The following is a 24,424-nucleotide window of genomic DNA, read 5'->3' on the forward strand; positions in this document are numbered from 1 at the left end:
GAGGGGAATGGAGAAGACAGGGTACCTGCGCAGTAGCGCACAAATGAAGCCGACGCGTGCAAAGCATCTTGGGGAGGTGAGCGTTAGTAGAATGCGCGCGCTGCCTCTTTGCAAAACAGTAGTGTTTGTAAAGCGCCACCTAACGGCATACAGCAGAACTACTGCCTCTATCTAATTCTAGTTTTGCGCTAGACTCTGCTCATGCAGGAAGCGGCCAAAACAAAAAATCTGTTATCATACGAAATATATTTAATATATTTTTTATTCTAATAGCATCTTGCGGACCCCTCTGGCATAGCTCGCGGACCCCTGGGGGTCCGCGGACCACCTGTTGGGAACCACTGGATATACTGTATTATAGGAACAGGGAAAACCATTAATCAGAAATAATCACTCAACTCTGCAAAAAGAGTAAAAATGGGTCGAACCAGGCTGACTGCTTGTTGAAATTTCACCATTCAGGTATTTATTTGTTTCATACTGTTAAGAGAAAAGGTAGTACTGAGATAGGTACTTAAAAACAGCTAAATCTGCCCTTGCATCAACAGGCTTAAAATAAACCAATGCCTAAGACAAATTCCCAAATAAAAAGACACACGTGAGGCAACTCTTTTTCAGAAGGGCTTGCCTTACTCTCGGTCAATTCATGCGCACATTTTATGAGCACAACTATTCTCCTTACTTTTCCCACTCCGAGAAGAGATGTGATGTGAAAATATCCCAGAATGCTCCTTCCTAACATTTGTGGTAGGACAAAGGCACCTTGGGCCCTGATCTGGTAACATCCACATAAACAAGGATAGGGATATGTAATTCCCCTTACGAAAGACAACATGTTCCTCTCTCCCTTCCACTCCCCTCAGAGGGCCAAATCAAATGTCAGCACATGAAGGCTGCTGAAGAACACTTCTAGGAGGAGAGCTTCACACAGGAGGGCACAATGGCCTCCATCTTGAAAACCACGAATGGAAAGAAGTCCACCTAAGAGGACTTGTCCTCTTTCTTCTCCCCACCACTCACAGCTCCCAAAAGGGCTATCCAGAGGGTTGGGGAACTTTCCTGAGCAATGTGGGAAAGAGCATTTGGGGGGGGGGCAGCACTGAAAAGGTGACCCAAAATCAGGCAGAGGAAATTGTAGCTCCATTCCTACAGGTGCTTCTTCAAGATTTTGGATAAATTCCCACAACCACCAACAGCTCACGTCCTATCCCACACTGTTCACTTGGGTCCCCCAACTCCAAAGAGGCATTAATGGGGCTATAGAGGGAGGTTCAAGGGTACCAATGCGAGGGTCTTTTGCTGCAGCCCCCGAGAGCGGAATCCTCTCCCCAGTGAGGTCGACATGGTGCCATTGTTAACTTCTCTTTTCCCAGGCAGCTGGTGGCTGATGTTGATTTTGCTATTTCTTGATATTACTTTGCTGCTGAAGATCTCCTGCTGTTTTATTGGGTCTGTTCTATGGGTTTTCCATGCCTTTAAATGTAACATACACAAATTGTTCTTCTGATTTGCTTTATGATCTTAAAATTTTGGAAGTTGCTTCGAGACTCCTTATGTTGCAACTAATAAACAGAATTAATATCCTTATTCACAGATCACAGGATCCAAGTCCATGTTTGTACTGAGCTCGGTCTGTGAGTCAATCCAATTGCACAGGCCACTTCTACGCGGCCACAGCTGATCCCTAGTAGGAAGATGGCTTGGAGAGGCTCCAAAATATTGCGCTGACTCATTCAGAAAAGCCCAGCATAAACTTACACACACCCCATATTGCAGAGTAGTGCAATACACAAGCAACTTCTGCAGTCTCAATAAGCAAACTGTGTTTGTCAGGCACTGAGAGGTAACAGAAGAACAGATAAAGAGCATCAAAATTAAGTTACGACATGCGGTAATTATGTTCATTAAATGTTACCTTTAAAAACTTGATTTTGTCTGGAATGGCATAACTGAATGAAATGGAATGCTAGGGTGTCAAAAGCAAAAAAAAGGGTTTACTTAAGCACTTACCAGAGTGTAGAAAATAATTTCCCCATTGTTCACACTGATGATAAACTTCACATTGGGCAATTTCGTTTTCGTGATGAGGAAATGCAAGATCGATTCCACCAGTGTGGATATCCAAATGTCCTCCAAACACAAGACTACAACAAAAAACAATCAATGAGTGGGAGTTTGGGGGGGGGAGAGTAAAGAGAGAGAAATACTCTCCTGTTACAGATCAGTAAAGAGAAGAATTGGGAGCCAACTCTGGAATTTATTCAAATCACTGCATCAGCTTAAGTTTATCATATAAGGAATGATCTATATATAGGTTTTCTATTATCCAAATGAAGTGTGTGTGTGTGAGTGAGTGAGTGAGTGAGAGAGAGAGAGATCCACAGGAGTAGATCAACAATGGCACTTTACCAATCTGTTCCGATCTCACTCCAAACAAGCAGAAAGATTTTTTAAAACATTACAAGGCAAAGCCAGTTTAAGAGGAGCACCTTGCAAAGTGTGTTTTTCCAGCATTCTAAGATTGATTCAATTGGTGGTGGTGTTTATTGCAGAATAAGAGCAACAGAGGGACAGTCTGTGTAGCAAGTTTTTCCTCCTATGCAAGAAGCCCCAAGCATCCCTGGGTATGCATCAGCAAATCTAATGTTTGAACAAGGCAACCACAGTTGCAACCAGCAGCAATTATGCACAAGCGTTTCAATAAGGCAGAAGCAGATGCAACTGCAGCACGATAGTTCTGGGTGCCGTTCGTTATTGCCAAATTAACCAGCAAGCTGAGCTCTGTTAACGAAGTGTTTGGAGTTCAATACAGTATGAGGTGCCTGTTCTCTGCTCCCTTGCACACATATAAAGGGATGGCATTAAATTGAGCCACTTACTTGAATGCTGCAGTACTGCCATTTACCTCTAGATGGAAGTGGCCTTACCCTTATTAAACACTCTAATCTCAACCCCCCCCCCAAAAGAGTTTAACTGAGACAGCCTTAGTCCAGCTTCCAGATTGTCAAAGACTACCTACCTCCATTGTCTCTCAAGGCAGACTGAGGCCAACGACGTCGACACTGATCATTATTTGATATTGCTTATAGATATTTTATTGACTAAGCGGTTTACAATTTGTTCTCAATAAAAAAAAAAAATTTAGCCAAATGCTTCTTAAAACTTTGCGTGTTGAGCACTACTTGTTCTGGTCTCTTGTTTTCCATGAACTACATTAGAGGCTGTTTTTTGAAACGGCTTCTGAGTTGAAGTGCTTTGGGGCCCTCAATCCAGCTGAACTGAACAGACAGCATGAAGTGGAGAAGAGGGAAGCGCTGCCAGGTTTACAAAGACTTGTCCTAGATCCCTAAGACATTTGCCTACCTGTCACCTAAAAATGATGTCACCTTGTGTGTTCCAAGTACAGATGCACACAACGTAGGAGCTGGTATTTTGTTCAACGTTCACCGCCATAAACGCCAGGTAAGTCAAAGTAAGAAGAACCTGCTGGATCAGGCCAATAGCTCAGGATAGTTCAGTATCCTGCTCTCACAGGGGCTAACCAGATGCTTGCAGGAAGCCTAAAGTCTGCCAGCTTCTCTCTGTTTCTATTCTGGCTTTGCAGACTGCCTAAAACAACACTGTAAACCGCAGTTTAGGAATCACCGGCTTGACTCCCCTGTATGATCATTGCATCTCTCTTATCGGTGTGCCCTCCTGACTTGCCATGGCGCATCAAAGCAAGAGCAAGATATGGGCAACAAAGGCAACAGGTGTCACTGCCTTTAGTTTGCAGCCCTTCCACTCAGAAGAGCTGTCCTTAAAATGTGATTTCATTGTTTGTTTTCTCCCCCAGACTGCAACTGCCATTAATAAAACTGTTTTCAACAGAAACCCTCTGAGATTCACGCAGGGCGGGGGTTGCACTGTATCAATCGCTTTCTAATGCACGCTCATAAAGAAACAAAGACCAAGAAGTCCAGACCGGCTGACCTTGATATCGTTGAACACTCAATGTGCCAGCCAGGCCTTCCGTTTCCCCAGGGAGAATCCCAGCACGTCTCTTGAGGTTGGGCTGCCTTCCAAAGAGCAAAATCCTTCACATTACGCTTATCGCTGTCAACTGCCAATAACAAGGGGCAACGCATTAACAAAGATGCTCAGAACAAGTTAAGTGTGTAAAAGAGATCTCTGCTGTATTCCGGAAGTAATCTGGACAGCTTCATATGTCTCACCAGCGTGTCTCAAGACCTGCCACTAGGCCTTAGGCCACTTTCAGTGCAATTTTAAAGGCCAAATATTTCAGGAGCGGGGTCACCTGAGGGGAACATCACAAAATCACAGGAGGGGAATCAGAATCATAGAATCGTAGGAGTTGGAAGAGAACTCGAGGGTCGCCGAGTTCAACGCCCTGCAACGCAAGGAATCTCAACACATGGTACTCCATCCAATTTGAAACCATACTGGACCCTGCTCAACTTTGCAAATGTGCTAGAAGTTTTATGGCTGCACCACTAGGAGGGCATCTCTGTGGGAGTTGTCAGTTTTTGTTTTAAAAAATGGACAAACATGGGTGCAGGGGTTGTCCAGAGCACCTCAGTGATGTACTTATGGGAGCAGTTAAAAATAACCTGTACAAATTAAATTTCAAATGGGGGGGTCCCCCCCACAAAAGACCCTTTGGGAGCCAGATGCAGCCCATGTGCTACAGCTTTGCACCCCTGGTTTACACAGAACCGAGTTAAAACAGGGCTACTAGCCTCCTTTCTATGTATTATGTACTTTTTGCATAAGTACATACAAAGCCTCTGTAATTCATGCAGAAGCCAATACAGCTTTTGTTAACTTACCTGGTTCCTCTTGGGTGTCAGGGTAAACCTGCCTTAGCTTTCCATATCTGTCTCCCCTAGAACGGACATCAAAATAAACATTACCTGTCGGAAATAAACAGTTTGGTCTTATTACAAAGATGGAAGCGATTAGGCCTACTGATTTAAGGCAGGGGTAGCCAATGTAGTGCTCTACAGAAATTGTTGGACCACAGCTCTCTCAGCATCCCTGAAGGTTGGCCATGCTGGCTGGAGCCGATGGGAGTTGAAGTGCAACAATATATGAAGGACTACCCTTGGATTAAGGGGGAAACCTACACCTGGGTTTCCCAAACTTGGGTCTCCAGCCGTTTTTGGACTACAATCCCCATATCCCTGACCAATGCTCCTGCTAGCTAGGGATGATGGGAGCTGTGGTCCAAAAGCAGCTGGAAACCCAAGTTTGGGAAACCCTGATCTACACATTCCTCTATATTTATGCACCCACCACACCACCACACAGTGCCAGCAACCATGGGGAGATGGTACCCCTATGCTGACCACATAAACCAAGCAGGCTGCATGTGGAATCATCTGCCAAAGTGGACTGGCCCAAGGTCACTCAATGAGTTTCCTGGCTGGGTGGGGATTTGAACCCTGCTCTCACAAGTCCTCATCTGCCACTCTTAACTACTACCGGTAGGCCACAACGGCTCGAAGTTAATAGTTACATTAACTCTGCATTTGCTATTTAACAGCTGTACAAGACGTATTCAAGGCAACATGAAAAAAACAGACACCAAAAAATGTCTTCTACGCTAATTAACATGCAATTGCATTGTTCAGAAGATTTACCTTTCGACGTTGCATAACCGTGCCCGCTAGCAACGATCTGCTGTATAAAAGAAATGATCTGAGGAATATTCTCAGTCACTCTCATATATATTGTAGGGGGTAGAACCTGAAAATTTAAAAGAAGTCATCGGCTTTGATTAACAAATGTGGACTATCAGCAGCGGGTTTACGTGTTACCTGGTCAATAGAATAACAAAAAGAACGCCAACTTCACAGGAAGCCCCAATGAAGTTGTGGAGAAACCTAAATATGCATAGGCAATTAGCTCAACAGACCAAGGAAGAGGTCCACCACTGCCCAGGCATCTTTTTCAACAATAAAAGATGTCTTCCATATTAGAGGAAATATCTGTACCTTCAAAGCACTCATGTCTTGCTTGAAGTCCTCCTCATAAAAACGAGCAAGAGACACAGGTGATATGCCCATCTGTAAAAAAGGAACGCACAGGTAAATTTGTTTGATCAGTTAGTTAATAGCAAACTGAAGGAGAGAAAAGAAATCCAAGATAAAACTAATAAGCCACATTAACTTATGCCTGAGGAGCACAAAAATCTTACATATCAAGGGAGAAGGGAACTGATCTTTTTTTGGAGGGGGGGGGGTATCCTTAACCCAAAGGTTGCTTCAATTTCAAACACGGAATTAAAAATACCCTCATTCATAGTCAAACAGGAATGACAGGTGACAGCTCTCCGGAGCCCTGACAACAACAAAAAAAACCCAACGTTTTTTGAAACACTTAATACTATTACTCATTTCACTGAGATAAAGGAAGATACAGTTCAAAATGGGCCAAACTAGACTGGTAATGGAGAGATATGCCCCGCAGCGCACCCACTTGTTTTGATTACTGTTTGGGGCTGAGGCCTACAAAATCAAGTGTTTATCATTTTGAAGGAATTCCCTTGGTTTTAGCTCCCTAGCACCACCAGAAAGTCCACTCAGAGGGGGAACCACCACAAAACCAAAATTCTATTGTCTATGTGACATCATTATGCTGTCCACAGGATCCCAGATTGTTTGGAACAGTCTTTCCCAGTCTGGTGCTCTCTACATGTTTTGGACAACAACTCCCCATCAACTCCAGCCAGCACAAACACTGGGTTGGAGAAGGCTGATCTGGGATCACCCGGGAAGCAGCCTGGGATTATTATTTTTTGCTTGTTTTAAAAAGTATTTTTCAGTACTTTGGATCTTCCCCTTCAGAGCTGGTGGGAAAGAAGGAACTATGAGCGACAAGTAAAAATGTTAAACACTGTATGGACGAGAGCTTGGTGGACTCCCATATGGTACAAGAGGCACTGTACGTCAACAACTCGAGTTGCTACATTTAAATGTTTCAGAAATTCTTGGCATACAAAAACTGAGCTGTTCAATGCCAATATATTATGCCAAATGTTAGGACAGAAAATTGGGCAGAGGAGGAAACAGAAAAATGCACTGAATCACAAGGATAGAACTGGTTTGACTGCATTTAGGTAGGTTAGCATTTGATGCAGGGCCGTCTTAAGTATATTTGGCACCCTGGCGTGACGGATCCTCCGGTGCCCCCGCCCCGTTTCCCGGGCGGAGATGCGCGGCCGGGCCGGCGGGTGGGCGCAATGCACAGCGCGGCTGCTGGGCGTGCAGCTCCGCGGCGGGTGGGCGGGCGCCCTGGTGCCCTGCGCCACCCAGCCTGGCCGTAGGGCCGGCCCTGATTTGATGGCACTGGGACATCCTGGTAGAATTGTGACAGATAACTGGAAGAGAAGCTTTAAAATGTGATAATGATTTCCAGTCCTTGTTAAGTGGAAACCCTGGCCACACACACTCTATACATATATATAAATCTCTAGGTGGATTACACAAAAGCTATTAAAAAAATGACAACCACCACCAGCACCACCAATAAAAGTTCCTAAAAATGTGGTAAGAACACAAAACTGTAGAGCACAAAGAAAAAAACAAGCATTGTGCAAAACAAAATAAACATTAAGAAGTCCAGGAAAGTTTAGGTGAATGTAATTTTAAAGAAGCATTCAAAGGAATTGCTGTTTCTGCCTCACAAATAACCCAAAGATGAGTGCTATCACCAAGAAGACTCACTTGGTAAGCATTATCAACAAGTACCTAACAATCAGGTGGTCACAGAAGATCTGGCAGGCTCTCCTTTGAAGATCTTGAAAGATTGACTTGGTCTGTACCAGGGGAAGCAGTCTGCAAAATATTCTGGTTCCCAAAGCTTTGAATAACAACAACCAAACCCTTCTGAACATGGCTCAGTAGCTAATAGCCAGTGCACATCTTTCAACACAGGTGTAACATGTGTAAAGCTTGGTGTCCCACCAAGCACTATGGTAGCTGCATTTGGTGCACGCTGCAGATTCCAAACCAGGTAGGTACAAGGGCAGCCCCACAAATAGCACATCACAGTAGTCCAATTGTGAGGCTATCCATGCATAAACTACTCTAGCAAGGCTATCCCTCTCCAGGAATGGTTGCACCAGTCAAAATTGGCAATGTGTGTTCAAAACCACTGATGGATCACAGAGAAATCCCAAAAGACACACTTCCTCCTTCAAAGGCTTTCCTATCCAGTGCCTTCATTCCTTTATCACAGCTAACACTACCACAGCTGCATTACTTAACAGAGGTTAAGGTAGGAGATGAAAATTTACTTAAAGAGGGACAGGCTAACGGACACATCTCCTAACTGCAATTGAGAGAAACCTCTCTCGTTTGGCCGAGGCCTAGCAGAACTTTTCACCTACAAAAGGATAAAAGAGTCTGCAAATCTCCCAAATTTTGATCCTGCCACGCAATATCTGTTTCATTTCATTGCCTACCTAGACCGGCTGTAATGCGAACAGTATAACAGAGCACATTTGTAAAATCCACTGGATTGTGAACCAAAAAGCAAGCTGAACTATATACACTTACCTCACTGGCTCTTTTAATTATTTTGTCATCTATATCTGTAATCCCCATCACCATGACGACTTCCTTTCCAAATATTTTTGTCAGTATTCTTCGAATTATATCAAATTTAACATAGGAGCTGAAAGAGAGGGGGAACGGCACATGTATTATGGGCCTCAGCTAGATAAGAAACAGGTTGGTTTTATGTTAAGTAGACATACTAAAGATCGGATTTTATTTTATTTTTTGCTTCAGAAGTCTAAGCAGAAGGCTAACACCTTGTTAAGGCACAGTGACCCATCATATTTCAGATCTCCAAAGTGAATTTTTCTCCACACCAAGCTGACATTTCTCCTATCTTTTCCTCCATGCCTCACTTGGGTGCATTTAACTAGACTTCTTATTCTGCAGGATGCTGATAGCTTGCACTTGGCTAACTCCTCAAGGTCCCTTCCAGCTTTACAATTCTAGGATTCCTGCTCTCTGCTGGAAAACAGCTTGATGCTAATGTACTCATAAGAAGAGAATCTACACAAAGCAAGAGACTATATTGAAGCCGGCTGGTGCAGAACTAATTCCGACAAAAATAAATGAAATTTTAGGATGTGAAGGCTTACCAAGCATGCCCAAGGTGTGCATGGTCATAGACAGTAGGTCCACAGCTATACCTGTGAATAAAATTAAGATCTACTAAGAAAAACACCAGAAGGTGTTACATAATGATTAGTTTCAAAATTCAAATCAACCACTTACACAGCTGAATAAGGAGGGTGAAGCACATGACCTCTGAACTTGGAGCTCACTTTAGGCACAGTAGGGGAAACGAATTTCCCCGACACCGAAAAAGTAAGTCTTTGTTAAGCAAACAATATGATGTTTCTGGGCTTGGTCCTTGCCCAGCATCCTTACAGCTGCCTAAAGCTTTCTGTCATTCTGTCCCTTGTTTCCTAGAGGTACCCAACACCTAGAGTTCCCCATTTTTTAACTCACATCTGTTCTATTCAGTGTCCCTGTTCTCAACCGTGTCTCAGCCTTCTCCCTACTTGCACATCTTCTGAGAAATTGCTTCCCTACCTCTCTCAAAATCTGTGTCCATTATGCCATGGTGCAATTCTGGTTTCAATTTTTTAAAAGCGCAGGCCACATATAGCTATGGGTAAGATTACTGAGCAAAACCCCACAAATAAATCCTGCGCACACCTAATGGTAAGTTCAATCCAACTTACTTCCACATAAAGCACCCAAGGATTGTGCCACAACTCTTGCTGGTTTTTAATATTTAGCTAGACCCAAATGTACTGCATTACTAATTACTAGGTCCCCTGGGAGCTTAGTACCTGTGTTTCTAAACTCTGCAACATCTCAACAGGTGACACTTTTCCCTCTTCACTGCTGGGGGTGGGGGGCGGAGAGGAATCCCACCTATCCATTTTATTGCTAGCCATGAAGGTGTCCCGGCAAGGGGGGGGGAATAAATTAAAAAGTATAGGAGCACAATTTTCTAAGTATTCTAACCAAGTCACCACATCCGCGTTTCGCAGGATGAGAGGCTCTTTCCTTCTGCTCAGGCTGTTGTACGCCTGGATGCCGCTGTCCCGGCCCGCGGGCTTGATCCACTTGGTCCCGCGTTCCGGACCGCCGCTGCACCTTGCTCTTCGGGAAGCGACGCCCAGCAGATGCTTGCCTTCAGCAGCTGAAGCACCTTCGCCCGCTGAAAGGCGGAGGAGGGCCAGTCTCCCATACCGCCTGAAACCCAGACACTGCGAGCAGGAGGAGGAGCAGCCGCCGCCGCTGGCGCGCCAAGGAAGGAACCAAGCGCGAAACATGCTCCTCGACGGCGGCACCCAAGCCTGTTTTTGGGGCGCTTTTGGTTTGGTTTCCCGGCTCCTCTTTACAAATCAGCCGCTTTGCGCGCAAGCCAGCAAAGTCACGGGCTGCAGAGCCCGCATGATCGGGCTGCAGAAATGCAATGAGGAGACAGCGCGCCCCGGCGAGGGCCTCCTCCTTGGCGTAACCAGGGCGGCGCTACGCGACGCCGGAACCACTCGGAAGAGGAAAGGGAGACGCGCACAGCCTTCCGCGCCTGTAGCAACAGACGGCGGCGCCTGTGCGGCTACAGCCAGAAAACCCAGCAGGAAAAGGAGGAGCCTTCTCTGCCTGAAGTTGGAAGGGGAAAGCGGAGGGAAGGAGGAGGCGTTTGTTTGCTTGCCGCGCTGGTAGAACAGCGCCTCGGCTGCAATGGCTTTCGCATTCCCTCCCCTCTTCTCTTTTTCCAAATCCCCTTCTCTCCCGGTTCCCACCGACCTTGGAAATAGCGCGACCGTCCTTAGCAGATAAAAGTATAGCTTCCGACGCAATGCGCGCGTGAAGTCCTTCGAGGAGACTGAATTGCTGGGAAAGGGCGCCTTAGGCGCGTAGGCTTCCTTCCTCTCCCTCGCCCCGCGACATCCTTTTTTTTTTGAAGTCGGTGGAACGGATCTGGTCAGCACCGTAAAATGTAAAAAAAAAACCGGAGAGCTCCGAGTGCGGGAGACGGCGGCAGTTGGTTTTAGCAATAGCCTCGCTCCACGTCTACAAAGAGCAAAGTTTCAAATCTGAATGAGCATCGCATAGCAAAGTTATTAAGGGGAAGCAGGATCTTAATTTTTGGAATCAGGTTGTTGTTGTTTTTTACAGAGTGCAAGGTATTGGGGAGGGGGATAAATTTAAAAGAAAATGTGTTATTTGATTACTGCGGTACTTATTACTGTATTGCCTTGTAGTAATTATAGGAGAAAAATTAGCCAGGATTCCTATAAATGCCTAAACATTTCCTGATTATTAGTATTTTGCACCAGTCCACTTATTCCCAGGGAGAAGATCAACAGAAAAGGTTGATAGCTTTTATTGAGGTGGCCAGTCCAGAATATATTCTTGTCAATGGCTCATTTACATCATTTTGCAGCACTTGGGCCTCTACACCCAATCATTTTTTTAATTGTTGAGTCATTTAGATGAGTCTAATTAAGGCTGCAGTTCAAGACTAGGGAGGAAGCTCCACAGAACACAATGTGACATACTTTGGAGTACAGAAATGGATCACGCCTCTGAAAGTCCATTTGTCCTTGGTCTTGTCCATGACGAGTTGGCAGCAGGTATTTGCCTTTGGTGTGCCAAACAAGTGGGGTCCCAAATAGGTGTTCTTGGTAACACCAACTAGGTGTTCTTCCCCAAGATGGGGTTTTACACTACTACAGCATCCAATACGCTATTGAAATCAGCATCTCCCAGTAGCAATGCAGGTTTTTTTTAAAAGGGCACAATCCAGATGAAGGTAAGCATTTTTATCTTCGATTAAATTCAGTGGTAGTCCAAAATCACATGTACTTTAAAAAGTGCATTTAAGTCATCACAAGAGTCTTCTGCACAAGGTGAATTTTCCAGTATGTGTTTGAATCTCTCTCTCTCTCTCACACACACCCCAAGTCAAGAAGCACCCACTGTTCTACAACCAGACAAGGAAATGGGCCCACGGGTATCCTATCATTTTCTTCAGGATTCCTGAATGTAACCTGATAAATTTTCCTGCAGTCAGGTCACCCCACCTACCCACCAAAACCTGATGTGACTGCAGGAAAATTTCTCGTTACATTTGAGTTCAATGGGACATGCTCCCAGGTAAATGTGTACAGATTTGCAGCCTTAATCTGGATCCAATGCTTGTATCTTTGTATAACGTGTTCTGTTTCATTGCATCCACAACTATGTGCGCAAAAAATAACGTTTACTGTAATGCATGCAGCAGTTTAAGAGAACACAATAAAAAACACCTGATTTATGTTTTGTCTAAGTCAACAGCATTATTTTCGTTAAACTGGAGTAAATGAGGCTAAATTAAGGGGCTAATCAACAGATCTAATTTCTAGGTTGGGGGGGGGGTTGAGGCCACCCAAGTTGAGAAAAATCTTCCTGCCCCAAACTGTACTGTGCTGTCCAATAGACTGACCATACAAATACTAACCCTGCAAACCTATACCGGTACTTCAAAGTAAACTCCACTGAGTTCAATGGAGCTTACTCTCAGGTAAGTGTGTCTAGATTTGGAGCCATAGTTTCTCTTGAGTTCCAGAAGACTGTAAAGCACTGAGCATCGTTTTTAGGAAATCCTACTTTGTTTCGCTTTCTACCAGACAGAACTAAAAAATGCAGGAGGGAGAGAAAGAGTAAAGGAAAAATTAACAAATTACAGGCTGCAGATTCCGGGAAGCGAAAGGCGGGAGAGATTGGGGGGAGGAGAGGAGTGTGTCTTTCATGACTTAGCCAATGGGCTTCAAGGTTTTTTTAGGGGGCTGATGTGTGGGTGTTTCTTGCTTCTTACATGTAATAGCCATTGTTGCCTGGTGCAGAAAATGCAGAAAGGAAAATTGAACCTTCCTGCTAGCCGGTGGAGACGTGGAAGACAACAAAGCACCGTGTCTTTTGGGAGAGCTCCTCCCCTTCTGCTACCAGCGAGATCCACCACTATTTTATCATGGCTTAAGCGGCGCGGCGGTGGCGGCGGATCAGGGAAACTCTTAAACGAGCTTATTTGGGCAAATCCAGATCCCTGTTCTTGGAAACGGGGTGTGAAGGACAGGATAGAATAAAAGAAGCTGCTTCCTTTGGAAATCTACCCCACCCCCTAATCGCGCTTTGGAGAGGGAAATACCGAGCCGTTTGGAATGGATACAGGTCCAATGCTTTTAAAGGAAGGCATCTCTCCCACCACCCCCGCGGTTTTGGCAATGCTATTTCCAGAAGCTGAGCTAAGTAATGAGCAGCGAAGGTGGCTGATGCGTCTTCCTGACTCTTCTTTATGGTGGGCGAAGAGTTTGCTGCGGATCGTAATGGTCCCTGGTGATCCTGTTCCTCGCCTGCCGGATTAGTACTCTTTCCCCCCCCCACCCCCGCCCCAAGTGGGCATTGCTGCCGCCACCCCGCTTGCGCAGAGTATGCAGGCATCCCCGTAGTGCCATTCAGGAATATCGCGCTTTTAAAAATGTTAAATGCAAGACAGCGGCTGCTGCGCATCCTCCGTATACTTTTAAGAGAAGCCGTTTGCAGGAAATCGCGATAAGTTTGCTTTCTTGCTTTGCTTTTAAAAACAAATCGTCTTTCTTGTTTATTTTTTATACAGCATCCCAGGCTACAGCGTGCATTAAAACCCTAAGTTTATCCTGCCGACAACCCAGTGAGGTTGGGTTGTGGAAAGTGCTCACACAAACCCAGTTGTGAAAACATTTTGCCTTTTCCGTTCGAGATCTATAGCGGGCGAGAGCAGCCGGTAGCAGGAACCTTTTGAGAAGTATGGCATTTGCTACCACTTTCCAGCTGCAGAGGCCTTTTTTTATTCCACCCCCCCCCCCCCGCTCCCGGCCACATTTTTCCAGCGATCCCAAGTCCCCAAATCTCCTTCCCTTCACCCATGTGCCCTAAATCGCAACGCCTCTTTCGAACCAGCAGCAGCACGCCTATTTAGCACCAGCTACTTCCATTCCCAGGCTACGGGGAGTGGGTGAGGAATACATCTGAATGAATTAACACCGGCAAATAACTGCCGGGCACTAAGTAACCTTGTTCCTCACGCGTCCCCCTCCTTTTGTTTTCTGCAGCCGAGTGTGCCTTGATTTTCAGATCAGGCAACCTTAAAAAGCAGTGGGGGTACCCCTATGTCAGGACTGCAATGGCCACAACCCATGCGCATGCGGCCTGCGGTGCGGGAGAGAAAAGAAAGAAAAGGCTGCTGGGAAATGTAGTCCCCTTGCACCCCGCCTCCTCCCGCTTCGCACCCTCCATTTTCTCGTTCCATGGATGACGGTGTGCGCACGCGCCGCTGCCTTGCTCGTCGCTCGCTCTCTTCCGGACCACCCTACCTCCTCCAGCACCATAAACCCGCGACCTCCCATTGGGCGGCCGAAGCGGAGGGGTGGAGCGCGAGGCTGAGCCGCGATTGGCCAGAGGCGCTGCCTTTAACTTGGATTATAGTTCTCGATGCGGTTGCTCCGGTTGTTAGTTTTCAAGGAGGGAAGGGGGGGGAGGCTGCCTGTTTTAAGCCGGGGGGGGGGGAGTCCTGCAAACTAAAGGGAAGGGATGTGTGTGTGCATGTGTGTAGAGAGCATCGTGCCTTTCACAGCGCACCCTCCCCACACAACACAACACGCCTCCCTCGGTCCTTTCGTTGTCAGAAACCGGGGCTCGCTCGCTCGCAGCAATCCTGGCCATCCTCGGGAGTTTCACGCGTGTTTCCAAGCATGTGTGCAAAAGCGCCAGGGTTAACCTCCCCCCGCGCACTTAAGCGGAGAACACCCCTCGCTAACTCGCTCTCCTGCTTTGCTTTAAGTCAAACAGCAACAAATAATGAAGACACGGAAGGCCTCCGCTGCTGCCTTAAGTTGCTGCCACTCTGCGATGCAGCCGGCGCGGTGGATCCTTTGGCATGCGTGTGCATTCACGGAAGCCGCAAGCAAGCACACAGTTCCAACTCCCGGCCCCTCCATGCGTGAGGCACGTCTGCATCGGTGGGGGAGGAAGAGTTGTTTTGCTCTCGCATGCACACGACACCCAGGATCCGCGCATCTCAGCAGCGAGCGAGCTGCCTGCTGCTGCTTCCTCCCCCCCCCACCCGTGTCTCCTCACTTCCTTCTCCGCCAGTAGCGAGGCAGGGAAATGCAACGATTATACAGATAGAGAAGCACATCGAGCGCCTCCGCTGTTTAGTGTCGCGGCGGGGAGGGAGGGAGCGGGGGGGGTTGATGGTGGTGGTGTTCAAGGTACTGTAGATGGGAGTGGTGCGCATGCGCCCTAGGCGGCGGGGCTGAATGTTTCCCAAGTGTTTGAAACTGGTATTTGGGTTTTCCACGTTGGATCAAGTGCGGCGCGTAGGGGAGAAGGCGGCATTCATACCCACCGGCGGAACAGGAGCAGCAGCTGCATTCGCCGAGAGGAGCTTCTCCGCCCCTTCTGCCTATCTGTAGGCAGAACAGAACAGATCGTATTTGTCTTTTTTTAAAAATAATAATCTTCCTCTCCTTTCCCCTCCCGTCTCTTGTACACACACACACACAAATCCCTCTCCGATTGTTCGTACCACCTCCTTGGTGAGTTACCGACAACGACAGCCATTCAATCAGCTGCTACGGCTGCTCTGAGGCTGTAGGGACTCTCGGGCTGTGTGTGTGTGTGTGCGCGCGCCTGCCTTGCCTTGCCTGCCTGCCTTTCTACTCTGGGAAGAAAAGGACTCAGATGTAGCTCGCTCGCTCTTTTTCTTTTCCCCCCCTCTTTTTGGAGTGGGTTCTTTTCTCCTTTTTTGTGAGATCCGAAGGAACAGGAGGACGGAAAAGAGGAGCGGCGAGGACGGAGACTCTGCCATTGGGGGCTGCTGTGTTTGAAAGGAAAACTCTCGCCCATTTAGGGGTGAGAGGAGAGGAGGAGGAGAAGGAGAGAGAGATAGATATAGATATATCTATACTCACAATTTTCGGCCGGATGAAAATGTTGAACCCTGCAAACGGAGAGCAGCTTCATTTAGCGAACTATGTGGAGGATTACCTGGACTCCATCGAATCTCTGCCCTTCGATCTGCAGAGAAATGTCTCCCTGATGAGGGAAATTGACGCCAAATATCAAGGTAAGTGCTTTTCTCCTTTATGTGTTCGTGTGCGGGAGAGTACGTAGAAGCAACATAGATGGTGGTTATTTTTATTATTTTGCCTTTTCTGCAGGGTTGATCTCTCTCTCTCTCTCTCCACCACCACCACCCCCTCTCCCCGGTCTCATCCCGAAGCGGATGGCAAAGCTTTGAAAATCTTATTTATTTATTTTGTGAGAAGGCAAAAGGAAAGGGGGGCGAAAAGATTCGAGGAGGAGAAGGGGGCTGCTCTGCAGAGATAGATGGAGGGGTGGGTTGTGTGTGTGTGTGTGTGTGCTTCCCTCCCCTTCCCTTCCTTGGGGCGGAACAAAAGGTCTTCTTTGGGGCTCCTGTTATTAAAACAAGGACTTTGCTTTTAAGGTTTTTTTTAAAAATTGCTTGACAAAAAAGGCGGCGGCAGCAGAAAGGGCAGAGGAGGGGCTGGAGGATCAGGACGCATGGGGCACTGAGGCGGCTGTTTCTCTTTTCTGGGTTGAGAGAGTATGTTTTGTGGGGACAGCGGGACAGCGGTGTGTGTGTAGGGGGGTGTTGGAAGAAAGAGGGTAAAAAGAAGGGGGGCAGCGATCACAGTTACAACATTGAGGAATTTCTAGCCTTCGCAATGGCTGTAGTAGGAGAGAGGGTGCTAGTAAGGGAGGGGAGGGAGGATTAGATAGAGAGTGGAATGGGGGGTGGGCAGGGCTTGTTGCCTTCGCTTCTTCTTTTTTTCAATGGGCATTTGCTTTTAAAACAGTCCTCTCCTGTCAAGTATCTGTAAACCGGGGAGCCGAGGAGGGGGGAGAGAAGGAGAGACTATGGAAAGAGAAAAAGATTATATAAATACTGTGTGGGTTGGGGATGTACTGCTTTGCTGAGTGACCCCCCCCTCCTTCCTTCCCTCCCTCTCTCTTTTTCTTTTCCTCCCTGTGCTGAAACTCATACAGTATTTTCTAGCCCTTTTTTGGCGGTGAGGGGAGGGGAGGCTGTCTTCTCCCGCACTCAAGTCTGCAGCCAGGGAAATGGTGGGGTTTTTATTTTATTTTTTAGTTATTGAGGGGGCTCGAAAGGTCCTTTGTCACTTGGAGCTGAGAGAGGTAAAATGCGGGGGGGGGGTGGAAAGAGTGCCACTGTTGCCGGTGGTAGAGGTGACACAGGGGTGCCCGTTACACATTCAGCTCCCCCTTTTTTCTCCAGGGGCGAGGAAGTGGGGTTGGAAACCTGGCAGGCTATTGCTGTGCTTATGAAGCGAGTGGGGGGTGAGGAGGGAGAACGCAGCAAGTATCCATTCGAGACCTTTCGTGGACGAGTTTTTAATGTGTCGTAAACAGGGAGAGAGGAGAAGCGCCAGATAAAGAAAGTGAGGAAACATCAAAACTTGAGGGCTTGGCTGCGTGGTTAGGGGATGAGGGGGGGGGGCTGTTGTTTTAAAGGACAAGGGCGGGCATTTCAACCAGCTACAAGCACTCCGTACTGCGCTAAAGGGAGGCACCTTCGCGCTTCAGCTCTAGAAAGAGTGAGAAGCGCCGTCACAGCGGCTTTTATATTCACCGTCATTACCCTGTTGTGCCCGCCCCGCCTCCATTTTTCCATTATTGGCCAGAACTTCCCTCATGAAACAGCCGTGGCCCCGCCCTGTTGCCCGGTTATTGGTCCCGCTGAATTCTCTACGAAGCCCCTCCTAGTGGCGCTGACGAAAGCGAACGGTGGAAACCGGGTGAGGGAGGGAGGGGGAGCGAAGGAGAGAGAGAGAGCAGTGGGAGGTTTGTTGTAATAGTTCGAACTGCCCCGTCCGCTTCTCAGTCTCTGATTGGCTCCTCTAGTTGCAGGAAGCGTCGAACGCTAATAGTGACTGACGGGTGGATGTAGAAATATGAGGGTCGCAGTCGCTCCGCCTTCAAACATCTGATTGGAACGCTGGCTTAAAGCGGGTGGAGATTCGCTTGGGGCTTTCCCTTTCGATTGGAGGAGACGCTCTTAAGGCAGAGGGCGGGCTATTGGACCTGAATCTTTACTCCGTATGGCTTGCTTCAGTCTGAGGCGGGCACTGCTTGGAGTTGCCGGGTGGTGATTGGCCGGCCGAGCTGATTCTTCTGCTCGCGTACGTTCGGCTGAAGAAGCCGTAAAAAGGCGGCGGGGGTGGGAGGAGAGAAACGGCTCTTAACACGGCCACTTCCCTTCTAAGAACAATGGACCATGAAGACGCATCCCGTGGGGAGGGTGTGGCCTCACTCCCGAAAAGGAGGAGGCGGGGCAAGGGCGGCAGGGGTTCTCTGGTTGGCTGAGGGCCCGGGTAGGTGGGTGTGATAAACAGGACCCTCATCCAATGGCTCAGTGGGCGCGGAGACCCTTTTTTGTGAAGGGGCGGGGCATGTAGTTACTTCTTTTAACCCTTTCCGGCTCTTCGCCCTGTTGCTTTGCTCCTCCAGCATTTATGCTCGCCGGCATTTACCATTAGCAATTTTGTTTTATTTTATTTCTTCAGGTTTTTCACCGTGTGCGCGCTCTGGCACCGGGAGGTAACCTAAACCGACACTCTTGTTGTAAAAAAACAACTTCCCCCCTTTTTGTTGCTTCGTTCCTTTCACACGTTACGTGTTTTGGTACACGCGAGACACCTGCTACGCACACGTCTTTTAAAATGCGAAGCAACGGAAGTTGTTATATATTCATTTTTTTAACCACAAGCTTTTTAATTAATTTTTCAGATTTTGCAAATTCTTTTAAACAACATTTACCACCAATCTCTCATATCCATTGACTTCCCACCCAAGCTTCCATGGTGTTCTTTTCTTACTATATAGAGCTGCTATATTACATTACTTATGTTTTGCCCATTGTAAACATGAATTCAAACCTATTAAACTACCAATTCTCTTATATTTTATATATCTACTTCTACTCCACCCTTTTCTCTGACTGGGTAAAGTGGACTTGGGCTTGCAACCCTGTGCCCAGCACTTACCTGGGAGTAAGACCCAAGCTGATGTCAGTGAGGTTGAGCTGCACCTTGCAATTTGCCCAGAAAGAGGGCTTGTTTACTTAGTATGCAGCATGCTTTTAAAATAAAGTGCATTCCTGTGCGTATTCAAACGTTTTAAATGTTGATTAAGTGTTTTAGGTAATTGACCTTTTTAAAAAAGGAAAAAGAGTTCTCCAAGGCACCTCACAAAACACAAAACAAAACACCATAAGCAAAACAGAGGCAAGAATGCAGTTGTTAAGCTCCAGATAGAAAACAAGCAGAATGTCATCAAAGCATTCCCACAAACTGTCTTGTCAGCCCACTGGAAAAGCACAGCTTTTGCTTGCTAGGCAGGGCAAGCCTGTACACAAAGAACCTGGTGTTAAGTTGGGTGTAAAGCAAGGGTTGGCAAAAAAAAATTCGCCCCAGTCCAGTCCACCATTGGTTGAGCTGGCCTAACCCTAGCAGAGAGGAAAGAAGCCTTTAAACAGAGCTTGAGCTATGCCACTTTCCCCCTGACTTAGTGCTGGGCTTCCAATTCACAGTGAGCATGCTGAATGGGCTTAGGGTGCAGCCTAAATCCTCCCACCTGTCTTATCCCAAGCAATGCCCCTTTTTGATGACTTAATACCAGCTTGACACCCACCTAATGGGCCCAGGCTGAGCTAGAGAGATATGCAGGCCTATCTGTGCTGAGTAGGGGATGGGAATGGGACTGCACCAGGAACCTCCCTGCTCAGGCAGAGATGTGTTAGATCAGGCATCCCCAAACTTCGGCCCTCCAGATGTTTTGGACTACAATTCCCATCTTCCCCGACCACTGGCCCTGTTAGCTGGGGATCATGGGAGTTGTAGGCCAAAACATCTGGAGGGCCGCAGTTTGGGGGTGCCTGTGTTAGATCCTAGCCCTGCTCACCCCAGAAGGTCTTGCTATAAGACTACTGCCAAAGATAGTAAACATAGGGTGGAGCAAGCCTCCCTAGGAAAGGAGTTCCATTATTTTGTTCTATATGGGACATATTTCAATGCAACTCACCTCAGAGTACCTGTGTTTAGAATCCACACTTTAAAGTGTGGAAAGTTTTAGGTGTTTCCCCCCCCCCAAAAAAAAACCCCAAAACCGGCAGCTAGACTGGTGACTGGGAGCGGCCGCCGAGACCACATAACACCGGTCCTGAAAGACCTACATTGGCTCCCAGTACGTTTCCGGGCACAATTCAAAGTGTTGGTGTTGACCTTTAAAGCCCTAAACGGCCTCGGTCCGGTATACCTGAAGGAGCGTCTCCACCCCCATCGTTCTGCCCGGACACTGAGGTCCAGCTCCGAGGGCCTTCTGGCGGTTCCCTCACTACGAGAAGCCAAGTTACAGGGAACCAGGCAGAGGGCCTTCTCGGTAGTGGCACCCACCCTGTGGAATGCCCTCCCACTAGAGGTCAAAGAGAACAACAACTACCAGACCTTTAGAAGGCATCTCAAGGCAGCCCTGTTTAGGGAAGCTTTTAATGTTTGATGGATTTCTGTATTTTAATGTTTGATGGATTTCTGTATTTTAGAATTTCTGTTTTGTTGGAAGCCGTCCAGAGTGGCTGGGGGAACCCGGCCAGATGGGTGGGGTATAAATAAATTATTATTATTATTATTAATTATTATTAATTATTAATTATTAATTATTATTATAATAATTATATTATTATTATTATTATTGATGACATATCTGTGACAAAGCTCAAGTGCTTCTGCTGTATTATGCATGAGGTTGGGAAATAATATAATCCTATTCTTTCTTCACAGAGATCCTAAAGGAGCTGGATGATTATTACGAAAAATTCAAACGAGAGACCGATGCAGTACAAAAGAGGAGGCTGTTGCACTTAATACAGAGAGCCCTGATCCGGAGTCAAGAACTGGGAGACGAGAAGATTCAGATTGTCAGCCAGATGGTAGAACTTGTTGAGAACAGAACCAGGCAAGTTGACAGCCACGTAGAACTGTTTGAGACCTGCCAGGAGACCAATGACACTACTGGAAACAGTGGCAAAACTAACCAAGATAAGTCAAAGAGCGAGACAATCACTCAGGCCGAGAAGCCCAACAACAAACGGTCCCGGCGGCAAAGAAATAATGAGAACCGAGAGAATGCGTCTAATAATCACGACCACGACGATATCACCTCAGGAACTCCTAAGGAGAAGAAAGCAAAAAAGTCCAATAAAAAGAAGCGTTCCAAGGCCAAAGCAGAGAGGGAGGCTTCTCCAGCCGACCTCCCCATTGACCCTAATGAGCCAACCTATTGCCTGTGTAATCAGGTCTCCTATGGAGAAATGATAGGCTGTGATAATGATGAGTGCCCAATTGAATGGTTTCACTTTTCGTGTGTGGGACTCAATCATAAACCAAAGGGCAAGTGGTACTGTCCCAAATGCAGAGGAGAAAATGAGAAAACTATGGACAAAGCGCTGGAGAAATCTAAAAAAGAAAGAGCCTACAACAGGTAGTTTCCAAATCAGAGGATAATTAACGGAGTGAAAACAAATATTTATTCTCTTTGTCTCACCTTTTGTGGAGGTGCCAGGATTGTAAAATGTATATTTTTTAAGGAGGTTACGAATCAAAGCATTCTTGTAATAGGGATGGCGACTGAGGAAATGTTTGTTTTTTCCTTTGATACAGCTGTCAACAACAAAACGGTTCTTTGGGCCCAAACATACAGTGAGATGATAAGGAGTTGGCACGTAAAGTCTGGGTTCATCTTTATTAAAAACATACTTCCACAAGTTGGTTAAACTCCCCATGAAAATGTAGATAGTAAACATGTTTTGGATAGCATTCCTTTTTTTCCCTTTAAACGGGAATGCTGTTGCTCTTTCCAGAAAATTGTTCTATAGTCTGTTAAATAAACTAGCAGTGCATTGCAGACTTGTCCTAAACACATCAATCAAATCCATTATAAGAGTGTAGTATATTTATGCTCATTGATTTCACTGGGCTTAAGTGCACTTAACTCTTGAGTTGGATTATGGCCGTTTACTTGGAAATAAGTTCCATTTTTTTTCGGTCATAACTACTCCTAATAAAGTGGTTTAGGATTGCAGCCTTACACCCAATTTTAAACAACTTGCTGGGAATTGAGGACCATTTCTTTCAATGGGACTTGCTTCTAAGGGATGTGTTTAGGATCAGGGTGCTCATTTCTTCTGGTGACGATCAATGCAATAGCAAAGAAAAAGTTACAGCATGGGTCCTGTTACATGTCAGACTCTAGCAACTCAATAACAAATGTTTAACTTACAAGTTACAAGCTTATTTTTTAAAAAAATGTGCAAAAGGTTAAATTTTACACAACGTATTTTATATACTGGCCAAATACCACAAGGGCCTTTTTAAAATGATTTAGTATATTTTGTATTTAACCAGGAAGTGGTTTAGTAATGAAACTTAACATAAATCAAAGCTTTATACTGTCACAGATAATAGTGTAGCAGTCTTTACTTTGTATAAGTTGTAAAAATGTACATTTTTCAAGTGGAGTTGCACTTAACTGTATTATAATTGGAAATGCATCCACATGACATGGTGTAGCCAATATGCATTTCTCTCTGTATGTATGAAAATTGTACAGCTGTGATATTAAGGAATAAATTAAACAAGTTGGATAGGCTTGTTCACTTGCTTTCCGTTTTCCTCCCCATTTCTTGTGTTGTGTCTGCTCGATTGTGAGCCTGCAGGGAAGCGACTGTCTTATCTTTTTATTTACAGACAGGGCTTAGAACAGCCTTGTATGCAAGAATAGTTATTATCATGAACATTTTTTAACAAGTCTGCTAAGAGGCTTGGGGAGGGGGAATGCCTTCTACCAAGCAGGCTGGCAGAGGAGGGATGGATCACTTTTGCCAGCACATTACCGGTAGCTTTCTGTGCTGGTTGCGAAAGATGGGGTTTGCCTTTCTTTTGCAGCCAACATGGAAACACAGTAGGCCGGCAAGAGGAGGAACAGAGTCATCAGTCCCTACCTCTTGGTTTGTCCACTACATTTCTGTGGCGGCTGGGAAAGAAAAGAATTTCACATCATCCATGACCAGCGTGGAAACCAAAACAAGCTATCACCGAAAGAAGCTCACTAGCCTGGATGGAATTCAATATAAAACTGACCTAGGAAATTAATTCCAGGTACGTGATACACAGGTACGTAAAGATCCAAAGCAACATTCGTGCAAAAGGTGAGAGAGTTGGCATTTTGTTGCACAAGTGATAGCGGCGTGACAATGCAAAAATGTTGTATATTAACCCGGCACAATGCTTCCACCAGCACAAGCAGCCTGTTGGATTTGACTGTTGCAATACATTAAGGACAGGGCTCCCACTAGTGGCGTGACGGTTGTGCTAGTGGTTGCCACAATTCGATCCCTTTCAGGGTCAGTATATATTTCCACTCCAACACTTTTCATTGTGGGAGTTGTGCACACAAACTGCTGCTGCAGTTCTCTTTCCCAAATGCCTAACAAGTACCACTTTGATTACCTATTCACAGCGCCTTTATCCATCTCTTCTCAATCCCTCCTGGCCTAATTGTATTGGCCAGAATGCAGTCCGTCCTTTTCCTCATCCAAAACAACCTGTAATTGCCAAAAAGTGTGGTATTACTGCCACCACCATGTCAAGGCTCTATTACAGCCAGGGTATGGAACTGAGTAAGATCAGTACCTTTGTTTATTCTATGTATATTTAAAACTCGTACAAAAAAAAAATCATGTCTCTGTACCATTTATGGCTTATTTTTATTCTGTTAAAAGAGTCATGGGTTAAGTCACCACTCATTGTAGCTTCAATCTGCAGCCAGTAGCTCAGTTTCATATCTGCTGAAGTTAAACACTAGTTTCCGTAATGCCTGTTTTGAGACTTTGGAAGTAGAAACTGATACAAGATTTGTGCCTTCTAGATATGTTACTGTGATGGAGCTTGGAGTGGTTTTCACCAGGGTTATCGTGTACAGTGTCCGCAAAGTCTTATCGCAGAATGCTGTTTGGGTGTATAGTGTGCTAAAATAACATTACTGCTGTGTAAATATCATCTAGGAAATTAAACTGATATATGAACTTCATAGTTACTTCTTGCTGGTTTATATGCCAAGGGGTGCTCCCCAAAAATCTGGCAGAGCTGAGCTGATACCGTGTTTCTCATATTATAAGTCATGTCTTATAATCTTTTTTTCTCAAGAAAATAAGCCTATGGCTTATTTTCGGGGGGTGTCTTATTATTTTTTTAAAAAATTACAGTATG

The 24,424-nt window shown here is 46.1% G+C and overlaps 2 protein-coding genes across 3 annotated transcripts in view; one reads left to right on the plus strand and one right to left on the minus strand.

Annotated features, from left to right (window-relative positions):
* Positions 1-11,009, minus strand: part of CARS2 (cysteinyl-tRNA synthetase 2, mitochondrial) — a 29,244-nt gene extending 18,235 nt beyond the window's left edge. Inside the window, exons 1-8 of one of the 2 annotated variants that reach the window (XM_035114490.3) lie at positions 10,056-10,601; positions 9,158-9,208; positions 8,562-8,679; positions 5,997-6,068; positions 5,643-5,748; positions 4,830-4,913; positions 3,973-4,102; positions 2,011-2,144 (exon numbers count right to left, since the gene is read on the minus strand). In XM_035114490.3, coding sequence (XP_034970381.3) covers positions 2,011-2,144; positions 3,973-4,102; positions 4,830-4,913; positions 5,643-5,748; positions 5,997-6,068; positions 8,562-8,679; positions 9,158-9,208; positions 10,056-10,366 — 1,006 coding nt within the window. In that variant the 5' untranslated portion in view covers positions 10,367-10,601. Of the gene's footprint in view, positions 1-2,010; positions 2,145-3,972; positions 4,103-4,829; positions 4,914-5,642; positions 5,749-5,996; positions 6,069-8,561; positions 8,680-9,157; positions 9,209-10,055 lie in introns of both variants that reach the window. The other variant, XM_088667567.1, reaches the window with a different exon arrangement.
* A 4,113-nt stretch (positions 11,010-15,122) lies between these two features.
* On the plus strand, positions 15,123-22,817 carry ING1 (inhibitor of growth family member 1). The gene is made up of 2 exons (XM_035114480.3): positions 15,123-16,185; positions 20,939-22,817. The coding sequence occupies exons 1-2, from the start codon at positions 16,044-16,046 to the stop codon at positions 21,640-21,642; spliced, it is 846 nt and encodes a 281-aa protein (XP_034970371.1). The 5' UTR covers positions 15,123-16,043; the 3' UTR covers positions 21,643-22,817.
* The last annotated feature ends 1,607 nt before the right edge of the window (positions 22,818-24,424 follow it).

The sequence above is a fragment of the Zootoca vivipara genome, chromosome 4, assembly GCF_965207765.1.
Source record: "Zootoca vivipara chromosome 4, rZooViv2.hap1.1, whole genome shotgun sequence".
NCBI classification, from domain to species: domain Eukaryota; kingdom Metazoa; phylum Chordata; class Lepidosauria; order Squamata; family Lacertidae; genus Zootoca; species Zootoca vivipara.

Bases quoted from the DNA above. Each gene is read 5' to 3' on its own strand.
- ING1 (XM_035114480.3), top strand. From the start codon at position 16,044: ATGAAAATGTTGAACCCTGCAAACGGAGAGCAGCTTCATTTAGCGAAC. The intron at 16,186-20,938 runs GTAAGTGCTTTT...CTTTCTTCACAG, and splicing joins AATTGACGCCAAATATCAAG to AGATCCTAAAGGAGCTGGAT.